Source organism: Podarcis vaucheri, assembly GCF_965113315.1.
Source record: "Podarcis vaucheri genome assembly, chromosome: 14".
Classification (NCBI taxonomy): domain Eukaryota; kingdom Metazoa; phylum Chordata; class Lepidosauria; order Squamata; family Lacertidae; genus Podarcis; species Podarcis vaucheri.
In genome coordinates, this window is record NC_138752.1 from 16,866,822 (window position 1) to 16,889,333 (window position 22,512).

General features: G+C 45.8%; 1 protein-coding gene across 3 annotated transcripts in view; it reads left to right on the forward strand.

Annotated features, from left to right (window-relative positions):
* The window catches only part of ADAMTSL3 (ADAMTS like 3), a 285,673-nt gene that overhangs the window by 108,691 nt on the left and 154,470 nt on the right, over positions 1–22,512 (forward strand). For all 3 annotated transcript variants that reach the window (XR_014213399.1, XM_082198243.1, XM_082198244.1), the window contains one exon: positions 722–958. Coding sequence is in view for 2 of the 3 variants with exons in the window: in XM_082198243.1 (XP_082054369.1) it covers positions 722–958 (237 nt within the window). In the remaining variant the exon portion in view is untranslated. The remainder of the gene's footprint in view (positions 1–721; positions 959–22,512) is intronic.

A 22,512-nucleotide genomic window follows, 5' to 3' on the forward strand; every position in this document is an offset into this window, starting at 1 on the left:
TAAGTCTATTAGCATATCCCCCCCCCCTCCTTGTCTTATTTCTCATGTCACTCCCTCTTGATTTATGGAGAATCTGAAAAGGCTAATTAAATGACTTAAGTCCCACAATATTATCTTGTTACAGATTATGCTTGGATAAACTATATATATTTATGTTAATTGCTTTATTGCATGCAACTTCTATAAAATACCAGATATGGGAATTATGGTATATTGTTAGCTAACCTAAGTGACAAACAAATAAATAATGGCAAAAAAGTTGAAGGGATTGTTCATAAGCAATACATGTTGGTGGTATTTGAAGTCGTTTCTTTTGCTATATGTCAGGCATCGGCAAACTCAGCTCTCCAGATGTTTTGGGACTACAACTCCCATCATCCCTAGCTAACAGGACCAGTGGTCAGGGATGATGGGAGTTGTACTCCCAAAACATCTGGAGGGCCGGAGTTTGCCTATGCCTACAGTCTTATATACATTCTACTGAAAAGTAAGTCTCACTGAGCTCAGTAAAAGTTGCTTCTGAGTAGACCTGCCTGGGAGTGCTCTGTCAGTCAGGGAAAGAATAATATACACTCCAACCTTAGAGATGCCTGCTCAACTGTAAGTCCAGTTTGGTTCAATGAGGCTTGCTTGCAGGTAAACAGGAGAGTAGAAATGCAGCTTTAGTTGTGGAATGAGACATTTGATTTGAAGGAAAATGCTGATCTCCTTTTCTTTCCAGGACTGCCCTTCAGATGCTGGTGATTTTCGAGCTCAGCAGTGTTCAGCCTACAATGACGTCAAGTACCAAGGACAGTTTTATGAATGGATCCCGGTCTATGATGATCCCGGTTCTCCATGTGCCCTCAAGTGCCAAGCTTTGGGGAAACCCTTGGTGGTGGAACTTGCCCCCAAAGTTCTGGATGGTACTCGTTGCAATGCCAAATCCCTGGATATGTGCATCAGTGGCATATGCCAGGTAGGATGGCACTTACCTACTTGATTACTTGTTTATTTAATACTCTGCAGTACAATACCCATCTTTTGAAGATCCTGCCACAACAGATAATTAGCGGCCTGCCGTGACAAATAATTATCTGCCTTCTGGCAAAAGGAAGGCATTTTAATAGGGTGAATACGCAGGTGAACAGCCCATTGTGGTCAACTTTGGCCAGGGATAGGGGAGAAATTTGATTCAGTTCACAGATAAAGGCCAGATTAATTAACCAGCCCTTTGCGAAACATGCAAACTGACACACAGCCATCCTTTGGAATCTGCACTTTTCTGAGTTTTGCAGTGCAGTTCCTCCCGCCAAGTAATGTGTACAGAAACACGTGTGCTCATGTAACATGCTTGTGTAAATGCAGGTATTAGTGAAAACAGCATGCAAAGATACATTACAGTGGACGCTAGGGTTGTGAACGTTATCCGTGCGGGATGCACGTTTGCAACCCGCAGCGGTGCGTCTGCACACGCACGGGTTGTGATTCGGCGCTTCTGCGCATGCGCAAAGCGCGATTTAGCACTTTTGTGCATGCGTGACCGCCAAAATCCAGAAGTAACCCGTTCTGGTACTTCCGGGTTTCGGTGGTCTGTAACCCGAAAAAACGCAACCTGAAGCGTCTGTAACCTGAGGTATGACTGTATATTTGGGAGAAATTGTATATTAGATGAAATTGCATACAAAAATGTGAATATTGTCACTAATATGCTGGTGTACCCAACTGTACTGGTATAACCTTTGACTGCTGGACCAAACAGTATCTCACTGCATGTTGCTGCAATCCAGAGGCTTCAGCTATCGGCCGCTGGATCAAGCCCCCAACTGCAGCATCAGCAAATGACTGCAGGGAGCTGGATATGGTGACTACCTGCCGCAGGTAGGCTTCAGGTATAGCTGCCTACTGGTGTCACCAGGCCCTTGCACTCTCAAACTGCAGTATTTTGTAGAATGCAATTCTCTCCTTAAAGCAGGGCGTTTATTTCTGTTTGGATGGCTGCGCAGCTTGCAGTGTGGACTGTTCGGTTTTTTGTGTGTGACATGTTTTCTCCCCTGCACTAATTTGTGAACCTTTGGAAGCGTTCGATAGTTTAAAAATTGTGAGTGGTGCTGGGTGCTCCAGGGAACACCTCAAACCTGACAGGTCGTAATAGAGTAGTAGCAACTTGGCTGCAAGTATTTCTAAAAGCAGTTGTTGTGATTACCTTATGTTCCTATGGAGTAAGCTTCTTCTCTTGCATGTTAAAATTAGCAGTTCCAGGAAACAGGTGTTTTAAGCATCAAGGGAACGGGATCTAGAGATATTCTGGGATTCTATGAAAGTTTTGTTCTTTGGTGTATGGCGGGGACAAGTCTAGCTCTCCAGGGAAAAAATGTGGGATTTGTGGTCCAACTCAGTATGGCAATTCTCACATTCTTATGAGGAATCTATTTTTTGACTTGGGGGCCAGAGTGGCATTTTTAAAGTGAGCAGTTGCCACTCAGTTTCTCATCCTGTCTCTTCCCCATGGTCATCCCTTGTCCCACTCACACAGATAGGCTATTGCTCTTAAACACACATTATTATGATCTTGTTTTAATCAACATTTTACTGTATTTTTCGCCCTATAGGACGCACTTTATCCCCTCCAAAAATGAAGGGGAAATGTGAGTGCCTCCTGTGGGGCGAATGCAGGCTTTCGCTAAAGCTATCCCCCCAGCCCCGCAAGCTCCGAGAGCGATGGCGAAGCTACGCGCAACTCCGCCATTGCTCTTGGACCCGTTCTGGGGGCTGGGGTTGGGGGAAGCTCGGGCTTCCCCTGCCCCCAGCCCCGGAAGCTCCGGGAGCGATTGCGAGGTTGCGCAACCTCACCTTCGCTCCCGGACCCCCAGCCCCGAGGCTAAAAACGAAGCCAGGACAGCGAGCGGGATCCATCCCGCTCGCTGTCCTGGCTTCTTTGCTCTTTGGGGCTGGGGGGGAATATTTTTATTTTCCTTTATTCCCCCCCCCCAAAAAAAGTGCGTCCTATGGGCTGGTGCGCTCTATAGGGCGAAAAATACGGTATTTCTTTCTTCAAAATGCATAAAACTCAAGCTCTTAAGGTCAGTAAACAGGACTCAGCTTTTTAATCCTTGTTTCAAAATTAGGACAGGGGAGAAAAATACTCCACTGGGTTTTATCCAGTGCTAGTCCTACTCAGAGGTGACCCATTGAAGTTATTGGATGTGACTAACAGGTTCATTAACTTCTATGGCTCTACTCTGAGAATAACTTAGTTGGATATAATCCATTGAGCTTTTCAGTTTGGTTTAATTGCTTCTTGGGTACCATTTGCCTCCTTTGCCCTCAGCATCCATGTGGAATGCTCTCTCCAGAGAAGCTTGCCTGGTGCCTTCATTGAACATCTTTAGGTGCTGGGCAAAGGCATTCCTCTTCTCTCGAGATTTTTACTAGTTAGACAATCTGTGGCCTTCTGAACTGTAGGGAAGGGGGTATTATTTTTATTAGTTATTATTGTATGCATCTATGTATGTTGTAAAATGCCCTATGATCCTTGGATGAATGGTGGTATAGAAAATAAATGGCTACTGTAGATTCCAGCGTATTAGGTGACTGGGCGTATAAGACGACCCCCCAAATTGGCAGCTTCGCTGGGCAGCGACAGTGGGTGGCGGGCTCTGCGCCGGGAGGAAGCTGCCCAGCGATGCTAAGCAGGCTTCGCTGGGCGGCTTCCTCCCACTGCGGAGCGGAGCCTGCCGCCCACTGCCGCTGCTCAGCAAACCCATACCCGGCATATAAGATGACCCCCGACTTTTTAGAGGATTTTCCGGGGTTAAAAAGTCATCTTATATGCCAGAATCTACGGTAGACATCCTGGAAGAAAAGAAATTGCTTAAGAACACAAGAAGAGCCCTGCTGGATGAAGGCAATTGCCAATCTAGACCAGCATCTTGTTCTTGCAGTGGCCAACCAGATGTTTATGAGTTGCTTGTAAGCAGGACCCAAGTACATGAGACCCTCCTCTCCTGTGGTTTACAGCAACTGGCGTTCGGAAAAATACTGTCCTCCATGTTGTCCTCTATGGATCATGTCTTCCACATCATTCTATTTGTCCATCCAGTCCAGCACTGGCTCCGGAGAATTCCCAGGGGCTCAAGCACAGGCCTTTCTTACTACCTTCTTCTGCTATATGTTCCTTTCAATGGGGGATTCTAGAGATTGAACCTGGAATCTTCTGTTTGCAATGCATATTGTCACTCTGAGCAGCAGCTTGGACAAGGAGGGACCGACCAGTTCTGTCAGACAAGCAGCACTGGAGACACAGAAGATTGAGACCAATTCAGGACACAGCATCATGCCCAGTCCTGAGTAGGAGACCAGCAGATTGAGGGCCTTGAGCCAGAAACCCCTGAATCAGGACAACTGTGCCCTTGGAGTCTGCATGCCCCAAGGAACTGGCACTCTCCACAACACTGACTCCCATCCCAATGTCAGGCCATCAGTGTAGGCCATGGGCCTAGAGCAGGCACCCCCAACCTTTGACCCTACAGATGTTTTGGACTACAATTCCCATCATCCCTGACCACTGGTCCTGTTAGCTAGGGATCATGGGAGTTGTAGGCCAAAGCATCTGGAGGGCCGCAGGTTGGGGATGCCTGGCCTAGAGGGAATTGGCTAAGAGGAGCAGGAGTACAGTGGTGCCTCGCAAGACGAAATTAATTCGTTCCACGAGTTTTTTCGTCTAGCGAATTTTTCGTCTTGCGAAGCACGGTGTCGGGAAAGTTTTGCAAAAGCTTCAAAAAGTCTTCAAAAACCTCAAAAAAGGCTACCACACCGCGTTCTATGAGTTGCTCCTCGAAGTCAAGTCGCAACTGTATTAACGGTGTTAAGAAAAAGGAAACAAACTTGCAAGACGTTTTTGTCTTGCGAAGCAAGCCCATAGGGAAATTCGTCTTGCGAAGCAGCTCAAAAAACGCAAAACCCTTCCGTCTAGCGAGTTTTTCATCTTGCGAGGCATTCGTCTTGCGGGGCACCACTGTACTAGGTTCCAGCCAAAACCCTGCCCCTTTAAGGCTATCCACTTTTCAAAGAAAGGGCAGGGCTTGGAAGGGGTGATCTGGCCAGGAAGTATCAAAGGCTTCAGTCCAGAGCCTTACACTTCACTGGAGTAAGTTGCTCACTAGGAGCTTTCCATGGTGCTGAAATAATAGGCTTGCCTTGTTGATGCATGCCCTGTGGGCTTTTGTCAAGGTCAGTACAGGACACACAGGGTTGAAGCCAGCTAAATCCTACCCACAGTAGACCCATTTAAATTAACGATCCCAAATTAGTCATGTCCATTAATTTCAGTGAGTCTACTCTTGAGTAGGACTAGCATTTGCCATAACCCACATGCTGTACCATTGAACTACAGTCTGAACCTTGTTTCCCCACATTGATTCCTAATTCAATCGGCAATGACAATCCATGTGATTTTATTTATGGGATCTGCATACGATTACCATATAAAATTGTGACACCACCCAAAAACTCACCGCTAATGATGGTAGGATAAAGAGCCTCACGACAGGTGGGGAATTATTATCATCAGGGCAAACCAGCAAAACTGTGAAAGATCTGAATATGTTGGTTAAATAGGAAACACCATTTTATTCAGATTTAGATACATGAAGAAAAGCAATAAATCCAGCTAAACAAGATCAGTGGGTTACTGGATATGCAGATTTGACTATGTGGTGCCAGCAATGAATCAATCTTGAAATACAAAATGTTTTATTATCCATGCATATAGATGCAGAATTTGAGGCATGAGGGAAGAAAGCCACATTCCAAGTCTGCCAACCTTGATGGTGCCCCATTAGCCAAAGGGACTTTCTCTCCCTCTTGGTTTTTATACGGGAATGAATTTACGTAGGATGTGTATGGTTTTGCAATTAGTCTCCTCTCCACAAAGTAGCTACTGCTTTATTAAATGCAGGAACGTGCACAACTCAAAAAACACTTGACATGGTTGATGTGTAGAGTAGGTGTGCACTCAGGGAAAAAGTGAGACATTTGGCAAAAGCCTAGCGTTGGGATTACGACAACCTTACTATGTATTGCACAGGGTTTTATGTGATTTTAATGTGTTCTTCACTCATACCTACCAATCATTCTGGCACGCAGTAGTTCAGCCACTTCTCTTAAAAGCCAGCATGTCGCACCTAAGGAGAAAGCACCCTCCCTTCTTGCCATTTCCCCTTCTGTCATTTTTAGAATAGGAAAAACAATGTCTCTACTGGCATTTGGCAAATGCAGATTCCTTTATGTTTGCTTCTATATTTATAGCATCTTTCCTAAGTGTAGGAGGGCGCAGCATTCTGTGTTGTGCGGAGAAGCACTTACATTTAGTCTCTACTATTTTGACTTTAGAGTGGCAGCCAGCTGGGCAAAGGACATGCGGCGAACGGCAGAACAGAGTGTGCTGGGCACTGTCTCTGGAATTCTTAGAGAGCTCCATTACACCTTCAGTGACTAGTAGGAGGTTTCTCTCCTAAGGAGCCAAGAGTTCTATTTACTGAAAAGAATTTACTTGACCTGTTCATTAGTTTGGGGAATATTTGCTAGAAGTTGGGGAAGCATTCAAGACAGAGAACACATCCCATTAAAACATGTTAAACACATCTCAAAAGCTTTACTGAAATCAAGATACAGTTGTACCTTGAAAGTCAAACGGAATCCGTTCCGGAAGTCCGTTTGACTTCCAAAACGTTTGGAAACCAAGACCGTGGCTTCTGATTGGCTGCAGGAAGCTCCTGCAGCCAATCGGAAGCCGCAGTAGCACCATCATACGTTCGGCTTCTATAGAATGTTCGCAAACTGGAACACTCACTTCTGGGTTTACAGTGTTCGGGAGTCAAAACGTTCAAGTCACAAGGCGTTCATCAACCAAGGTACGACTACATCCACAGCATTCCCCTGATCCGCCAAGTTTGTAACTCTATCAAAAAAACGGAATGAGATTTGTCTGTCATGAGGTATTTTTTGTTTTTGCTTTACAGAAACCCATGCTGGGTCTTAATAATCACAAGTATCCTTTTCTAAGTGCTCACATTTGATTGCCTGTTCTAGAACCTTTCCTGGTATCGACGTCAAGCTCATTGGTCAGTTTTCTTTTTGAAGATGGGGACAAAAGTTGCCTGCCTCCAGTCTGTAGTGACCTCACCTGTTCTCCAAGAATTCTCACATATAGACAGAGGCTCCGAGATTACATATGCAAGCTTCTTTAGTACCCTTGGGTGCAGCTCCTCAGTCCCTAATTTGAATTCATTTAAAAGTAGCTAGGTGTTCCCTTACCACCTCTCTTTTCCTATCTTGGGCTGCAGTTTCCCTTCTTGCATCATTTATCCTGTTATGCTGGTTCTGCTGCAGCAAGACTGGATCTTCTATAAGCTTGTTTTTTTGTTTAGTCTTTAGCGATACTTTCTACCAGTTTTCCCAGGACATTGTTGTTGTTTAGTCGTTTAGTCATGTCTGACTCTTTGTGACCCCGTGGACCAGAGCATGCCAGGCCCTCCTGTCTTCCACTGCCTCCCGCAGTTTGGTCAAACTCATGCTGGTAGCTTCGAGAACACTGTCCAACCATCTCGTCCTCTATCGTCCCCTTCTCCTTGTGCCCTCCATCTTTCCCAACATCAGGGTCTTTTCCAGGGAGTCTTCTCTTCTCATGAGGTGGCCAAAGTATTGGAGTCTCAGCTTCAGGATCCGTCCTTCCAGTGAGCACTCCGGGCTGATTTCCTTCAGAATGGAGAGGTTTGATCTTCTTGCTGTCCATGGGACTCTCAAGAGTCTCCTCCAGCACCATAATTCAAAAGCATCCATTCTTCGGCGATCAGCCTTCTTTATGGTCCAGCTCTCACTTCCATACATCACTACTGGGAAAACCATAGCTTTAACTATACAGACCTTTGTTGGCAAGGTGATGTCTCTGCTTTCCCCAGGACATACATTAAGCTAACTCTCCTGTTATTTCCAGGATCCCTCCTGGATCCCTTTTTAGGTTACTGAGACAGGACCTACCCTACAGAACCCATGCTGCTTCTGCTGTATGACTGCCATAAGATACCACTTCCGGGTGCTATTCAGTGGCTCAGCACTGTCAGGGGAACGTACTGCATGATCTGCCCATCTCTCACAGGTCCCTGCTGCATAGGGACTGGACTATATGTAGAGCATTCCTTGTGGCACCTATGAATTGAGGCCACAATAAAGCGTCTTTCGTGATTTTATGGGACCTAGCTAATGATTTTATTTTTTAAAAAATATATCCTCTGGGGATGGCAGGCCTCCTTCCAATAATAATTAAAAAGTGCCACTTGGAAGTTTTCCTAGAATCTGGCGTGTTTACCTTTCCTAGTTTAGAAAGAGGCATTCAACCATCAATATTATCGTCTTTCCTGTAAAAATAATTTTTAAAATGTGGCGGCCAGCAGCCGTCATAGAGTGCAAGTCAAGCAAAAACAGAGTGCCGTCAGAATCAAGGCTTGCAAGCTCTATTCTGTTGAGCCCTGACAGGCACTTGGCACTGGCTGCTGAGAGCTTGGCGAAGATTTTTTTAAAAAGAAGTTAACTCGTCTAAATAAACACGTCGCCTTGCCGATGCACATATAGTTGCCTTTGTACCTGGGAGCAACAAAATATTTGCTAAAGAGGAAATGGGACTTCTGCCCCTCTTTCCCAATGGCTGCTGCTTTCGCTCGTTTCTTGTCTCCAAATCTTTGGCAAGTCACGCAGCGACCTATCAAGCCTTTTAACACAAGCATGATTTCACTTCCATCTGTTTTCATAACATCCAAGGGTCTTCGGTAGGCTTGCTACGCATCGCTAGTTCTCCCTCCCACTCTCCATTCTGGTTCTAATAGAATGTCTTTTTTTTTGGGCACCGTGCGTAATTTTTTGGCACTCATCCCCATAACTCTTCTCTCTCCCCCCCCCCCCCGGTCATTTGCATTCCACTTCACACATGGATTCAAAGCAAACAAGGTCCTTATCAGAGGAAATGAAGACCATGGATGCAAACTCTCCAAGGGGCTGAGTTTTTGCTACTGAGGGAGTAAAAATCTGAAAGGGGTTGCAGAGGAGGGGAAAGTTTCTGGGAAAGTTATTTTGGTGTCCCCTTGAGAGTGTGAGGCTCAGATCAGCCAGACCACTCAATCATGACTTTGTCTGCCATTGCCTGACTCTTGTTACCAAATAAAATATTTAGGAGTTCCTATGTTAAAATGGGTCAGAGTTTTGGGAAACCTCTCTCATCAGAAAGATAGCTGAAACGTCCTTGCTACAAAAGAGCAGATTGATGCAGGTCTGAATAAGATGGAGGGAAGGTACAAAATGTAAAAAAAAGGGAATAGAAGGGCTTGTATATAGTCAGCATTTACCACCGGTGGAAACTGCATCTCATTTATCTCTTGATATGTTGAATTGATTGCTTGCTTGTTTACTTATTTGGGCCTATTTTTCTTAGCTCCTTGCTTGGAACCCCCCCCCCCAAACACTCCATTTTGCTTTTGCTTGGTATGCATGCATAAATAAAAACATATGTTTAAATAAATTAACAGGAAAGGGGCCATAGCTCAGTGGTAAAGCACGTGCTTTACATGCAAAAGATCCCAGGTTCAATTCCTAGTATCCCCAGGTAGGGCTGAGAATTTCCCCAGCTAGAAACACTGGACAGCTGCTGCAAGTCAGCCAAGACGATACTGGAGCTGCCCTCTTACTGCGCTAAAACGTGTGGACACCCAGTGACGCTAAATGTCGGAAGATTCAGGAAAGGGGAAAAGGGAGGATTCCTCCATACAGCACATAAAGTAGGGAATTCATTCCCAGCAGACGCAGTGATGGCCATAAACTTGAAAAGAGGATTAGATCAATTCATAGAGGATGGCTGCTAATAATCCTGAAGCTGAGGCTCCAATACTTTGGCTACCTCATGAGAAGAGAAGACTCCCTGGGAAAGACCCTGATGTTGGGAAAGATGGAGGGCACAAGGAGAAGGGGACGACAGAGGACGAGATGGTTGGACAGTGTTCTTGAAGCTGCCAGCATGAGTCTGACCAAACTGCGGGAGGCAGTGGAAGACAGGAGTGCCTGGCGTGCTCTGGTCCATGGGGTCACAAAGAGTCGGACACGACTAAACGACTAAACAACAAAATCTCCACTGAATACCAGGTTCTGGAAACTGCAGGAGGGGAAATCGCTGTTATGCTCAGGTCCTGCCTACAGGCTTCCCACAGACATTTGACTGGTGTGGCGTTTGCCCTCCTAGGTGTGTGACATCATACTGGGTTCATAAGGAAGGGGTTAACTAATTGTTAAATGACTAACCAATGGGAGCCCAAGGGGAGGAGTTAGAGTTAGAGTTGGTTGAGAAGAGTCTGGAGTTAGAGAAGAGACAGAGAGGATAATCTGTGGGTTGGGCTAGTCTGATGTGAAAGAGTGAGAGAATCTGTTAAGAGGAGTCAGTCAAACAGTTGATATAATCAGTCAGAAGGTATTAGGAAGGTATAGGCTGGTAAAGAAACTAAAGTTAAGAAACTGACAGGAATATTATCTGAGAAACCATAAACTTGTTAATGTTTATAAAATAAACTTGTTTATTTGGTTCAGATTTAGCAACCGTCTGGACTCAGTGTTTTACCCAAGAGTAATGGGTTGGTGGCAGTGGGGGAGCGAGCACAGTGGTGGCACAGGGATCAATAGACCATTAAATGTCTGGGGACCCTGTGTGATTGCCACAGTGTGCTGGTCCCGGGGGGTTACCGTGCGGCATGGTCCGAGTCCAGTCCAAGGTCGAGGGTGTGGTATGGAGGCTGTCCATCAAGGCTGTCCATCCAAGGCAAGGAGTCAGGTGAGGTCAGGAACTCTGGCAGAAGAGCAAGACAGGGTGCCGGCAGGAACAGGTTACCAATGGCGTTGCTCCCGCAACCTGGTACTGGGCTGGTTGGCTTTTATCTGCCCCGAGGCATAGGGCGGCCCCGGTCCACAGGTGACTTGCCTCTCCTGGCCTGGAGGCGAGCACTCCTCCTGTGAGAACTTAGTTCCCTCCACCTCTCTGCCCTGAGCCTCTGCAGCTCAGGAGAGGCTGGAGGGTTACTGGACCCAGAGGCAACCTCCTCTTCCCCTGACGGGGCCGAGAGTGGAGCACCTGCAGGCAATGGGTCCTCCATCACCTCCGGAGCCAGAGCAGACTCAGCTGGTGTCTGCTCCTGAGGATCCGGCACAGGTGAGGACCCTTCAGGTTCAAGCCCCAGCCCCGGCTCAGCTGGCCCTGGAGGCGGGGGCTCCTGTGCAGGCTGGGATTCCTCAGGTTCAGCCTCTGAATCCAATTCCCAGGCCATCACACAGCTGGCTACTAGCCTCGCCCATCAGGACCATTCTTATCTCCATTCCAGTGACGGGATGTTTCTGTCCTATATATTGCATTGGCCCTGCCACCAAAGAAGATTGTCTGATCATGGGGCAGCACAGTTTCTCTGAGGAAGCCTTCCTCCCTCTCATGTGAAACAGCAGCTCACTTGGTATGCAGGTGCCGTTTGTGGAAGCAGACACAGAAACCCCTGAGTTAGTATTGTGGGGATCTCCACAGTGGCAGTGCCTCAGGTGTCACACTTCCCTAGACTTTTAATGCAGCTACAGCATGGTTGTTGGGTGTAATCTAAGGCGGCCTTGTAAATAACCATACAAAAGTTACTAGCCTGTTGAAAGGAAAGCAGCCTGTATTTCTGTACTGACTGCGGAGGAAGGAAACCTGCAACTCGCATAGAAATGTAGGCTACTATCCTCTTATCAGACTAATTTAAAAGTTGCCTTTTATCAGCCAGATCGGCAGAGGAGGGAACGGGAGATTCAGCCCTCCTCTAACCTGCTTAGATACTGTGCTGGTCATTAGGGACAGGAGAATACATCATTTTCGCTTTTTCTCGGTTTATCCATTTTTGAATTATGCTCAATTTCCACATCAGATTGCAATTACAGTGGTACCTCGGGTTAAGAACTTAATTCGTTCTGGAGGCCTGTTCTTAACCTGAACCACCACTTTAGCTAATGGGGCCTCCCGCTGCTGCCGCGCCACCTCCGCACAATTTTTGTTCTCATCCTGAAGCAAAGTTCTTAACCCGAGGTACTATTTTTGGGTTAGCGGAGTCTGTAACCTGAAGCGTCTGTAACCTGAAGTGTCTGTAACCCGAGGTAAAGATAAAGGGACCCCTGACCATTAGGTCCAGTCGTGACCGACTATGGGGTTGTGGTGCTCATCTCGCTTTATTGGCCGAGGGAGCTGGCGTACAGCTTCCGGGTCATGTGGCCAGCATGACTAAGCTGCTTCTGGCGAACCAGAGCAGCACATGGAAAAACCGTTTACCTTCCCGCTATAAAGCGGTACCTATCTATCTACTTGCACTTAGGGGTGCTTTTGAACTGCTAGGTGGGCAGGAGCTGGGACCGAAAGATGGGAGCTTACCCCGCCGCGGGGATTCGAACCACCGACCATGCGATTGGCAAGCCCTAGGCACTGAGGTTTTTACCCACAGCGCCACCCGCATGGTAACCGGAGGTACCACTGTATTATTTTCAAAAGTGCTCATGAAAATTCATCGGTGCAAATTTGTCCTAATGTGCATTTTGTGTTTGCAATTTCTCCTAATGTACACATTTCTGCAAAGCACCTCTCGTAATATAATGCATTTATGCATGTTATTTTCATTAATATGTACATTACAATGCACACTGCCTTACTGTGAGCATTTCTGAATGTATTACTTGGCTGGAGAACTGTATCGCAATATTCAGAGAGGTGTGGATTTTGGTGGATGGCTGTGTTTTTCTGCTCATATTGCTTTGGAAAGTGCACATTTGTTAGCTTCACCTGTAAATATAAACTGAATTGAATTCCCCCCCATCCCTTCCTATGGCTCTGCCATGCAAGTTGTTAAATAGAAGGCTCATCTTCTGACTGTCTGAGGGAGCAGCAAAGTGGAAAAGTGTGGTAAGTAGAACTATAGACCCTAAAAGATGGTATAAGATTTTTAAAAATCCTAGTAGCTCCTTTGAAGAGTGGCATATAAGTATTCTAAATAAAATAAGTTACTAGCCCCGCCTTGTCCTTTGGGTACAGCAGTGTTTCCCAACCGGTGTTCCGCGGCACACTAGTGTGCCGTGAGACACCGGCTGGTGTGCCGTGGGAGGGAGGCGGGCGAGTCGGGCGGCGAGGATCCTCGTCGAGCCGGGGGCGGCTCCGCGGTGGTGGTGCCGAGCGGCGGGGCAGCGCGCGCAAAAGGGAGGAGCGCGAGACAGAGGAGGAGGAGGAGGCCGGCATGTCCGGGCAGCAGCAGCAACAGCAGCAGCAGCAACTCCCGGCGACGGCTCCTCCTCCGCCCGCTATCGCCGCCACCACCACAACAGCCGCCGCCGCCTCAGCTGCCGCCGTCCCTCAGTCCCTCGCTCTGCTGCCTCCTCCCACCCCGGCAAGGGGAAGGGAAAAAACGTTCACTTTTGTGCGTCCCTCCCGGCGTGACGCTGCGCGCTGACGTCACGGGACGGGGCTTTAATGGTGGTGTGCCGCGAGATTTTTTTCCGGTAAACAGGTGTGCCGTTGCCCAAAAACGTTTGGGAAACACTGGGGTACAGTGCCAGTGCAGTGGTTAAAATGACTGCCTTTATTCAGAGTTTTGGAATATGGCTAATGGTTAGGCTTGGGTTTTTTTAATTGTGAGAATGGGTTACTGTGTTTTGGCCTGGTTTTCATTGTAAGCAGAAGCAATGTGCATTGGTGATATTGGTTTCATTTGAAACTACTTGTGTGGCCAACATTTCAGTGAATGGACTGACTTTGGTTTGCAAAAGCTTCTGAAACTTCGGGTGTTGAGCATGCGGTTTAAATGGGCCACACAAAGGGTGTAAAAAGGAAATGTTGCGTGCACAATTGGAAAAATCAGGTGATAATTTAAGTTGCTCTCTTTCTCGTTATGCATTTGTGTAAGTTTCCTTTTTTAAAAAAAAAAAAGGAAAAGAAGCCATGCCACAGCAGAGCCCAACCCAATTCCCTCTTGAGTCAATGGACGTTTTGTGTTCTGTATGTGTTTTGGATCCATAACAGTCGTCGGTTAGGAGACCCACTTGCACCCTCCTCTCGTAGGTGGTCTGTAATCTCTTAAGCTGCCCCTCCATGCTTCAGTTCATTCTTTAATGAGAATTTAATATTTCTGAAGCACTCTGTTTTATGTGATGGAAGTGGCTTTGCAAAATGTGGAAGCATTCTCTAAATGTTGGTCCCCGAAAATGGAAAAGAATACATGGGGAGGGTTGCAGGGAAAGGTTGTTTGTTTGTTTTCTAAGAAGCAGTTAATTTTATGTATTAAATGCCCCTCCCCCCGTGTTTCTTTATAGCTTAAAGTTCTTCTCAGTGTATAACAAGCATTGGTTTAACTTTATGATAGAGCTTTATGATAGAGCTTATTCTTGGGTTCCTTTTTTTTGGTCTCAATATCGCAAAGAAACAGACCCTAGAGTGAGAGTTTACAAATTTACTGTATTTGTTTAGAAACCTAATAGCCTACCTTTCAATAAAATGATTCTTAAAGCGGAGAACAACTCAATACAATCTAAAATGTTTCAGAAGCCCATTCAAAGGAGCAATGAACCCAAAAGCTTTATATAAAAAGCAAAGCAAATCCAATACATAGCCACACAAGCTTGTCTAAACAAGCAAGTCTTTTAACATCCATGTTTAAAAGATTGTGGTCCCAAATCTGGCAGGGGGTTGGACAAAGCAGTTGATTTTGATTCCACTCTCTTTCTGATTTCTCCGCTATTAAATTTAGTTTCCCCCTATTTCCACAACAGTTTGCGATTTTCCTTTTTTAAAAAAACCCTGCATGAAAATGTGTTTATAGTTTTGTGTACGTTCCTTACAACGTGTGTATTTTTGCACTGTTTTCATAGACATACACATTTCTCTGCGTACTTTCCCCTAACATGCAGATAATTTGTAGAAATGAAAAAGGGGACACTCACGATATCCCTCGGTCACTTCTAAAGTAACATAAACAAAACGGATACCCTGTATTTGACCCATGGGGCTTTCACTAAAATGTTCTCTTCCGTTTAATAAATTTTGAATGCAATTCAGATATTATTATTTTCTCATTAATTTGCAGAGAGTGGTGAAAAAACGCAGAGCAATTTTTTGGCACAGTAATACCCATCGCAGTGTGTACATTTGTTGCTTCCCTCCCTCCCCCCCCAAAAAAAACCAGATGAAAATTGTCACATTTATTGTAGCATGGGCAACATTGTCACAACTCTTTTGACTCTCTTGTCTGCCTGCTCCCTGATATTTTATCTTGCTCGTGAAAATGAACATATTGTTTACACCTTCTCAAAGGCAAAAGGGGTTGAAGAAGTCTTAACAACTCCGCGTTGCAGGATCAGACTTCAGTAGATGATTTACAGCAAACCAAGCATGCCTGGGAAACTGTACATTATAGCATGAACTTCCCATGGTAAATTTCATTCTCATGCCTCTGTTGACATAAAGAGAAATCCCCAGAGCCTTGTTTAATATTCCCTGTTATCTGTTGCACACGTGCCAAGATGCTTCGCCTCACAGATGAGGACAAAAAGAAAAAGAGGGAGTGATGTACAATAGACAGAGCTCCAGATGCAATGACCTTAAAGAGGGACGAAGGTGGCATGATAGAGGCATCACTTCCCATGATGCAAGACTAAGCAAAAATGCTCCCCTCCCCCTTTGGGTGGCCCTGTTTGAAGGTTATGAAAATGGGGTGGGAGTTTTGGCTCTTTCAGGGATGGGGTGATTTCAGGGATTGAGGTGTGTGAAGAAATTCCTCTTCTTCCCTCTCCTTGAGTTGGCGGGGTGGACCATTTTTAATTTCCAAATCGTGCCCTTATTATTAAGGGACGTGGGTGGCACTGTGGTCTAAACCACAGAGCCTAGAGCTTGCCGATCAGAAGGTCGGCGGTTCGAATCCCCGCGACGGGGTGAGCTCCCATTGCTCGGTCCCTGCTGCTGCCCACTTAGCAGTTCGAAAGCACGAAGTACAAGTAGATAAATAGGTGCCGCTCCAGCAAGATGAGCGGTAAGGTAAAGATAAAGGGACCCCTGACCATTAGGTCCAGTCATGGCCGACTCTGGGGTTGCGGCGCTCATCTCGCTTTATTGGCCGAGGGAGCCGGCGTACAGCTTTCGGGTCATGTGGCCAGCATGACTAAGCCACTTCTGGTGAACCAGAGCAGCACACAAAAATGCCGTTTACCATCCCACAGTGCCAACTGCGTCCCACAGCATTATTAGGGATGGTAAATAACTGCTGTTGAAGAGGGACTTACTTGCCCATTCGATCCTCAAAAGGTGCAGTTTGCCTTCTTTCTGCGGGAAATTGTGCATGTGAAGTGAGATACAAATTTAAATGAATGAGCACATGTGTTAGAATGCAGCACACTTCCTACCTTCCCCTGTCATGCACCTATTTATGGGAAGCTATCCTCTGCCTAGGGCATTGGCTTTGGTAGTTGTTAATGAAGCAAGGCAGGAGTAGCAAATGGGGCAGTTCAATGAACTAGGGTATTCCTCAACATCAAAACAAGTTCAGAGCCCACAGCAATGCTATTCTCCCGCCCCTTTTCATTTAATATATTGCTTTCAGAGTTGAAGTATGTTTCATGGTAAGCGGTCTGTGTAATGATGATGTCAAAAGACACACCAAGCATAAATCAAACTCTCAATACTTTGAAAGCCAATGGCTCCAGGCCAAAGAAAGCTTAGTTCATGTCAGATGCTGGCTAGGCCTGCTGGGAATCGCTCTTGTCCCATGGGAACTGAGGACGTGCCCCAGAATGTTCAGGCTAGCCTTCTGCGGCTGCATGTTGCAAGGGAAGGTGGGTCATGATATGTAAGCTAAAATTTGTGCAAACCTTATCTTGCATTGTTGATCTTCTCCACGAGCCTCCAGCAAACAGTCTGAAGACCGTCACGCTCGGTTCTTAGGAACGGACAGATCAAACTCTTTCTGTCTTGTGTTGGTTTGGTCCCCCACCCACCCCACCCAGATTTCATCCCTGTGGGCTGAGATTCTGTGGGATTGCCTGGCTTCAGATTTTCTCTAGAGGAGGCTTCCTCGTTGCACATGCACCCATTTGATCGTGATACAAAGGCCAAAGGGAAGGGTTCTCAACGTTCTGTGCTTCACAAGGTCTGTGCCTTGTATATGTATATATTTATTCCTTTGGCCACCTCATGAGAAGAGAAGACTCCCTGGAAAAGACCCTGATGTTGGGAAAGATTGAGGGCACAAGGAGAAGGGGACGACAGAGGACGAGATGGTTGGATAGTGTTCTCAAAGCTACCAGCATGAGTTTGACCAAACTGCGGGAGGCAGTGGAAGACAGGAGGGCCTGGCGTGCTTTGGTCCATGGGGTCACAAAGAGTTGGACACAACTAAATGACTAAACAACAACAACAACACCGCCCTTCATCTGTAGATATCAGGGTGGTTCACAACATAAACATGCAATATAAAAACACAAAAAACATAATAGAAACCAAAAACAATACCCCCCTTTCCCCACCCCTCCCACAAACACATATAAAAGGAGTATAAGATGTTAATCAGCCAAAGGCCAGGTTGTGTTTGGTTTGTTGTCTATTCCTTGTCCTTTCAGACTTCTCTCTCCCTCCCCTCGTTTTTCTCGTGTGATATTTAAATCCCGCCATCTGCTTAAGAAATGAACATACTTGAACATTCTTGAATGTGGCCAGTTCTGCATTAACCTTCACAGATCGAAATGAAACATCCTGTGTTCATGGTTTTCATTTAAATCTAATTCCTCAGCCGAGTCCAAATGAGAGGGGAAGGAGAACTATAGAAACAGCTGTGGAAACTTTTTGGGTGATTCCTGGATTTACATTTTGTAAAATATTTATGAAGTTCCATAACCCCTCTAATGCATCAGAAATAATTTAGCCTCCCCTTCCACATTGATAATACTGCATGCCACCTACTGACTCTAATGCTCAGTCTTTATCATTGTGGAAGAACTAAAACTATTGATTATTTTCTGCTTTGCTAAAGCAGCAGTGTGAGTGAATATACAACTTTCAATATATACAATGATCCCTGGTGACATAAGAAGTACGTATGGACTTTTGTCTAGGCATTCTAGAAGGAATCAGGACCACCTCTATCCAGGGTTATGTGGTTCTCAAAACTACGGGGTTTCTCAGAAGCTTATTGGAAGCTTTTCAATAAAAAGGCTATTACCGATGGACAAGCTTGCCAGAGTGACTGGTTGACTGCTATTATTTATTTTTATTCATCTAAAATATTACTTAATTGCCCTTCAAAAGATTTCCCCCTCCAATACATAGGGCTGCAGAGTTTGTTCCTCTATATTGCACCAGACTGGGTGAGTGTACCAAGTGAAAACACACGATGCACTGTAATTCTTATATTTTGTACCCACCCTTCCTCCAGTGAGCTTAGGACAACATTTTTAGCCTTTCATTTCCTCCCCTCACATATCTGCTTAATAGGTTAGGCCCAATGTAAACAGCTACACTTCAAGGCTGACAAGAGATTTGAGCCTGGGTTAAATGTATGACACAGTCTTAACAGTGTGTCATACATTTAACCCAGGCTCAAATCTCATACATTTAACCCAGGCTCAGTCTTAACAGAGGCAGGTAAGTGTACTGTTTAGAAGGCTAGACCAGGACTAGGGAACCCATGTTCAAATCAGGACTCAGCTATGAATCTCACTGGGCAGTCTTGGGCCAGTCATCATCCCTCAGTCTGGCCTAGTTCACAGGGTCGTTACGAAGATAGTGGCATCAGTCCTGTAACATTAGGGAACTGGATATATTATGTGGCAGGGACCATGAGTGCGGTTACTCATCATGCCACAAAACTCCAGCCTTGGAGACGGTTGGAGTGGGACTATGATGGCATGAAAATTAATTGTGGCGTCAGCTCCATCTCTTCCATTCTAATGATACCATGTGGGAAGCAACTTTGGGAGAGACTGTTGACGCCCAAGAACCAGCCCCCATTCACTTTATTCTTATATTATTTGTTGATTGGAGCTTTTTCTTCCTAGAAATTACTATAGGTAAAGGTAAAGGGACCCCTGACCATTAGGGCCAGTCGTGGCCGACTCTGGGGTTGCAGTGCTCATCTTGCTTTATTGGCCGAGGGAGCCGGTATACAGCTTCCGGGTCATGTGGCCAGCATGACTAAGCTGCTTCTGGCGAATCAGATCAGCACATGAAAACGTACCTATTTATCTACTGCCAACCTTCTGATCGGCAGGTCCTAGGCTCTGTGGTTTAACCCACAGAGCCACCCGTGTCCCTCAGAAATTACTATAGCTTCTTTTTAAAAACAACAACAACTGCTCAGCAACCTCACAGATCTTTGGTTGCTGTAAGACAGCCTTACTTCCCCGGCCGCGTTTCTCTCTACGTGTAGGGGAGTTATTTACTATGCTCGTATCCCAACCATCTTCCAAAAAACCCTCAAGATTTCAAATGCCTTCACCTCAACCCCCGTTTATCCTCAAAACCAGAGCTGTCCAAACTTTTCATGTTGTTGACACACTTTTTAGACACGCATCCTTTCGCGACACAGAAATTCAGTTTTGCTAGCAAATTGGAGGTTAAGCTAACCCATTTTCTTCCCCAGGAGGAGAGCACGGAGCGTTGGCACGACACACCTACACACTGCAGCCGACTCACTAATGTGTCGCGACACACAGTTTGGAAAGCTCCGCTCCAGACACACTCTGTTAGGTAGGTTAGGCTGGGATATATTGACTTCCTAAGATCACCCAGTGAGTTTCATGGCTGAGTAGGGATTTGAAACCCTGGTGTCCCTGGTCCTAGTCCAGCCTTTTAACACCTGCACCACGCTATGTCTTCACTAGATTTCACTCTTCATGTTCCAAATGCTCAAATTGGTGTGCTTGAAGCATATTGTCAGGGGTTCAGGAGCAGAGGCAAGGGCAAGGGAGGAAACAGAGAGCGAGGGGGAGGAGGCAGAAGAAAGGATGAGTGATGACGACGACCCGAGATCTCTGAGTCTTTCCAGTGAATCAGAAGATTCACAGAAAGGAGCACCAGTGGCCAGGGCAAGGGGGGAGCCTAGGGGGACACCCCAGGAGGAAAGGGCCAGAGGGAGCTCAGAGGGGAGCAGTTGGAAATCGGGACCAGCGTCACCAACAGAGAGCAGGGGAGAGGAAGGGAGTCAGGTATCAAGCGCGGGCAGCTCACAACAGGAGGGAGGGCACGAGTCAGGAGTGGCCACACCTCCATCGGGGAGCGAAGAAACGGTCAGACGGAAAGTGGAAGGTTGGGCGCGCGCGCCAAGTTCAAATGCACAGGAAGGTGGCGCAGTAAGCAGCCCGGAAAGGGAGCCAGGTCCTAAAGCCCGGCGCAAAGAGACAGAAGGGTCCGGGGGGTCAGCGTCAGAAGAGTCCCGGAAGGAAGAGACCCCGGGGGGCAGAGGGACCCAGAGAAGAACAGTCAGGCGGAAAAGGTGGAGTAAGGCTAGGATATTAAGTTGGTGTACAGGAGGCGGGGACCCAGACAGAGCTTCGCCGATCTAACCATAAGACGTAGAGTTGCACGCAGCAGCTTGAGAATGGGAACTGTAACTCAATAAAGACTTTTACTAAATGATCGCTGGCTAGCGTGATCCTCTGTGAGCTAGGATCGGGGAGCAACTCTGACACATATGATACCTTTCTCCAACTTTTATATTTCCTGAGTGTGCCTCTGACTCCAATAGGACCCCTGTACATCATACAGTTCTTTTTCATGTCTGTAATATGTGGGTGTTTAAAAAGGGGCATATTGGCTTAATCCATTGTACACAATATTATGTCATTCTTATGCATTGTTTGTGTATGCCATCAAAGTTCATGGCAGTTTGCATAGCAATATAAACAAGAAAGCTAGGCGCCCGCCTGTAGATTCTGATGGTAGAAGTAAAAGCAGAGAGTTGGGATATAAGGTAGGGAATAGTATACACAAGTGCAAGTACTTCCAGTTTTGTTCTTTCATTGATTTCAGTGGAAGCCTTAGCTCCTCTTCTGCATGTAACTTTGGCATTTTCCATCCCATTGATATGAAATTTGAAGGAATTCTGCTACTGTCTCAGGGCATCAGAGCAGTCAGATTAGCTGCCAAAGTCCTTAGTCTTCCTTTCAGTTGTGGAGGGTGACAAAGGTGTTCAGCCATATATTTTTTATTATTAAGACATCAGTAAAGTGTTGATTTAAACAAGTTGATAAGAGAATACTAATTTCCACATCTCTCTCTCTCTCTCTCTCTCTCTCTCTCACACACACACACACACACACACACACACACACACCTTCCAGATGTTTAATCAGTGCATACATTTTGCACGGTTTATTAGAGACCATTCACCCATTTCACAAAAATCTGTAGTGTAATTTTTCATTTCCATTACACATAAAAGGTCAGAACTTCAGCGTACTTTCTAAAAGAATGTTTAGCGTTTTGTGGGAGTTTACAATAATCAGACCATTACAACATTTTTATCACATCTTACAGTTACACCGTTATGGTTCTTTTTATTAGCTTGATACAGTCCCAATTCTTCCATTACCCTTTTTTTTAATACTGTCACTTGTTTCATTTAGGCAACCTCCTTCTTTCCTCATCCCCCCCCGTCCCTTTTTCTGCAAAAAAATCAAAAAAAAAAAATCACCTACTTATAATTATTTCTGAATATGCCCTAAAAGCTTGCAGATGTTTTCCCAATCTGCCTGTAATATTTATAGTTGATCCCTTTGCTCAGTAAATAGCCAACAATATGGGGTAGATTAACTTGAACAAATGCCTTAATCATTAAAATCTTTAGTCCTTTATGGCCGGCTGACATGGAGTACGAAGCTGAGTGAGGCAGTTCGCACGGATAAGCTATTGGCCTACAACCCTTCAGCTCTCTTCTTGAAACTAGGCATTCTTAATAAATAATTACACACACCCCGTTTTAAAACTCATGACAATTTTGTTGTTTGTTAACAACTCCTCTGAAGAATGCCTGCTGGCCTAACTCGTCCAGAACCATTGCAGAAAATTAGGCCTCAGAATCTGGCGCTGGCCAGTGCCTGCCCCCCCCCCCCCCAAAGTATGGCAGCCGCTTTTTCACTGGCCTCTGAATTTGTGTAACTTGGATTTCCATGATGGGATACAACCAGTCTGGTTTGTTTCTCCCTGTAGCATAAGGAGGAATGGAAGCATGGGAGTACGACGGAATGGTTGGCAGAGGCAAGTGTAAGTGGCAGGCGGAGAGTGCCTGAAAGGGATTTGAAGTTAGCCTAGCAGTTCCCAAACTCCCTCCCCCCACAGACCACTTTAAAAATTATTATGGTCTTGGCAGGCCACTTAATTATTTTTCTCCTTGCTGTAACAATTGTGATGCACTCTGCTAGATGCTGTATTATAATTATCTAGTTGTGTTTTTTATTGCT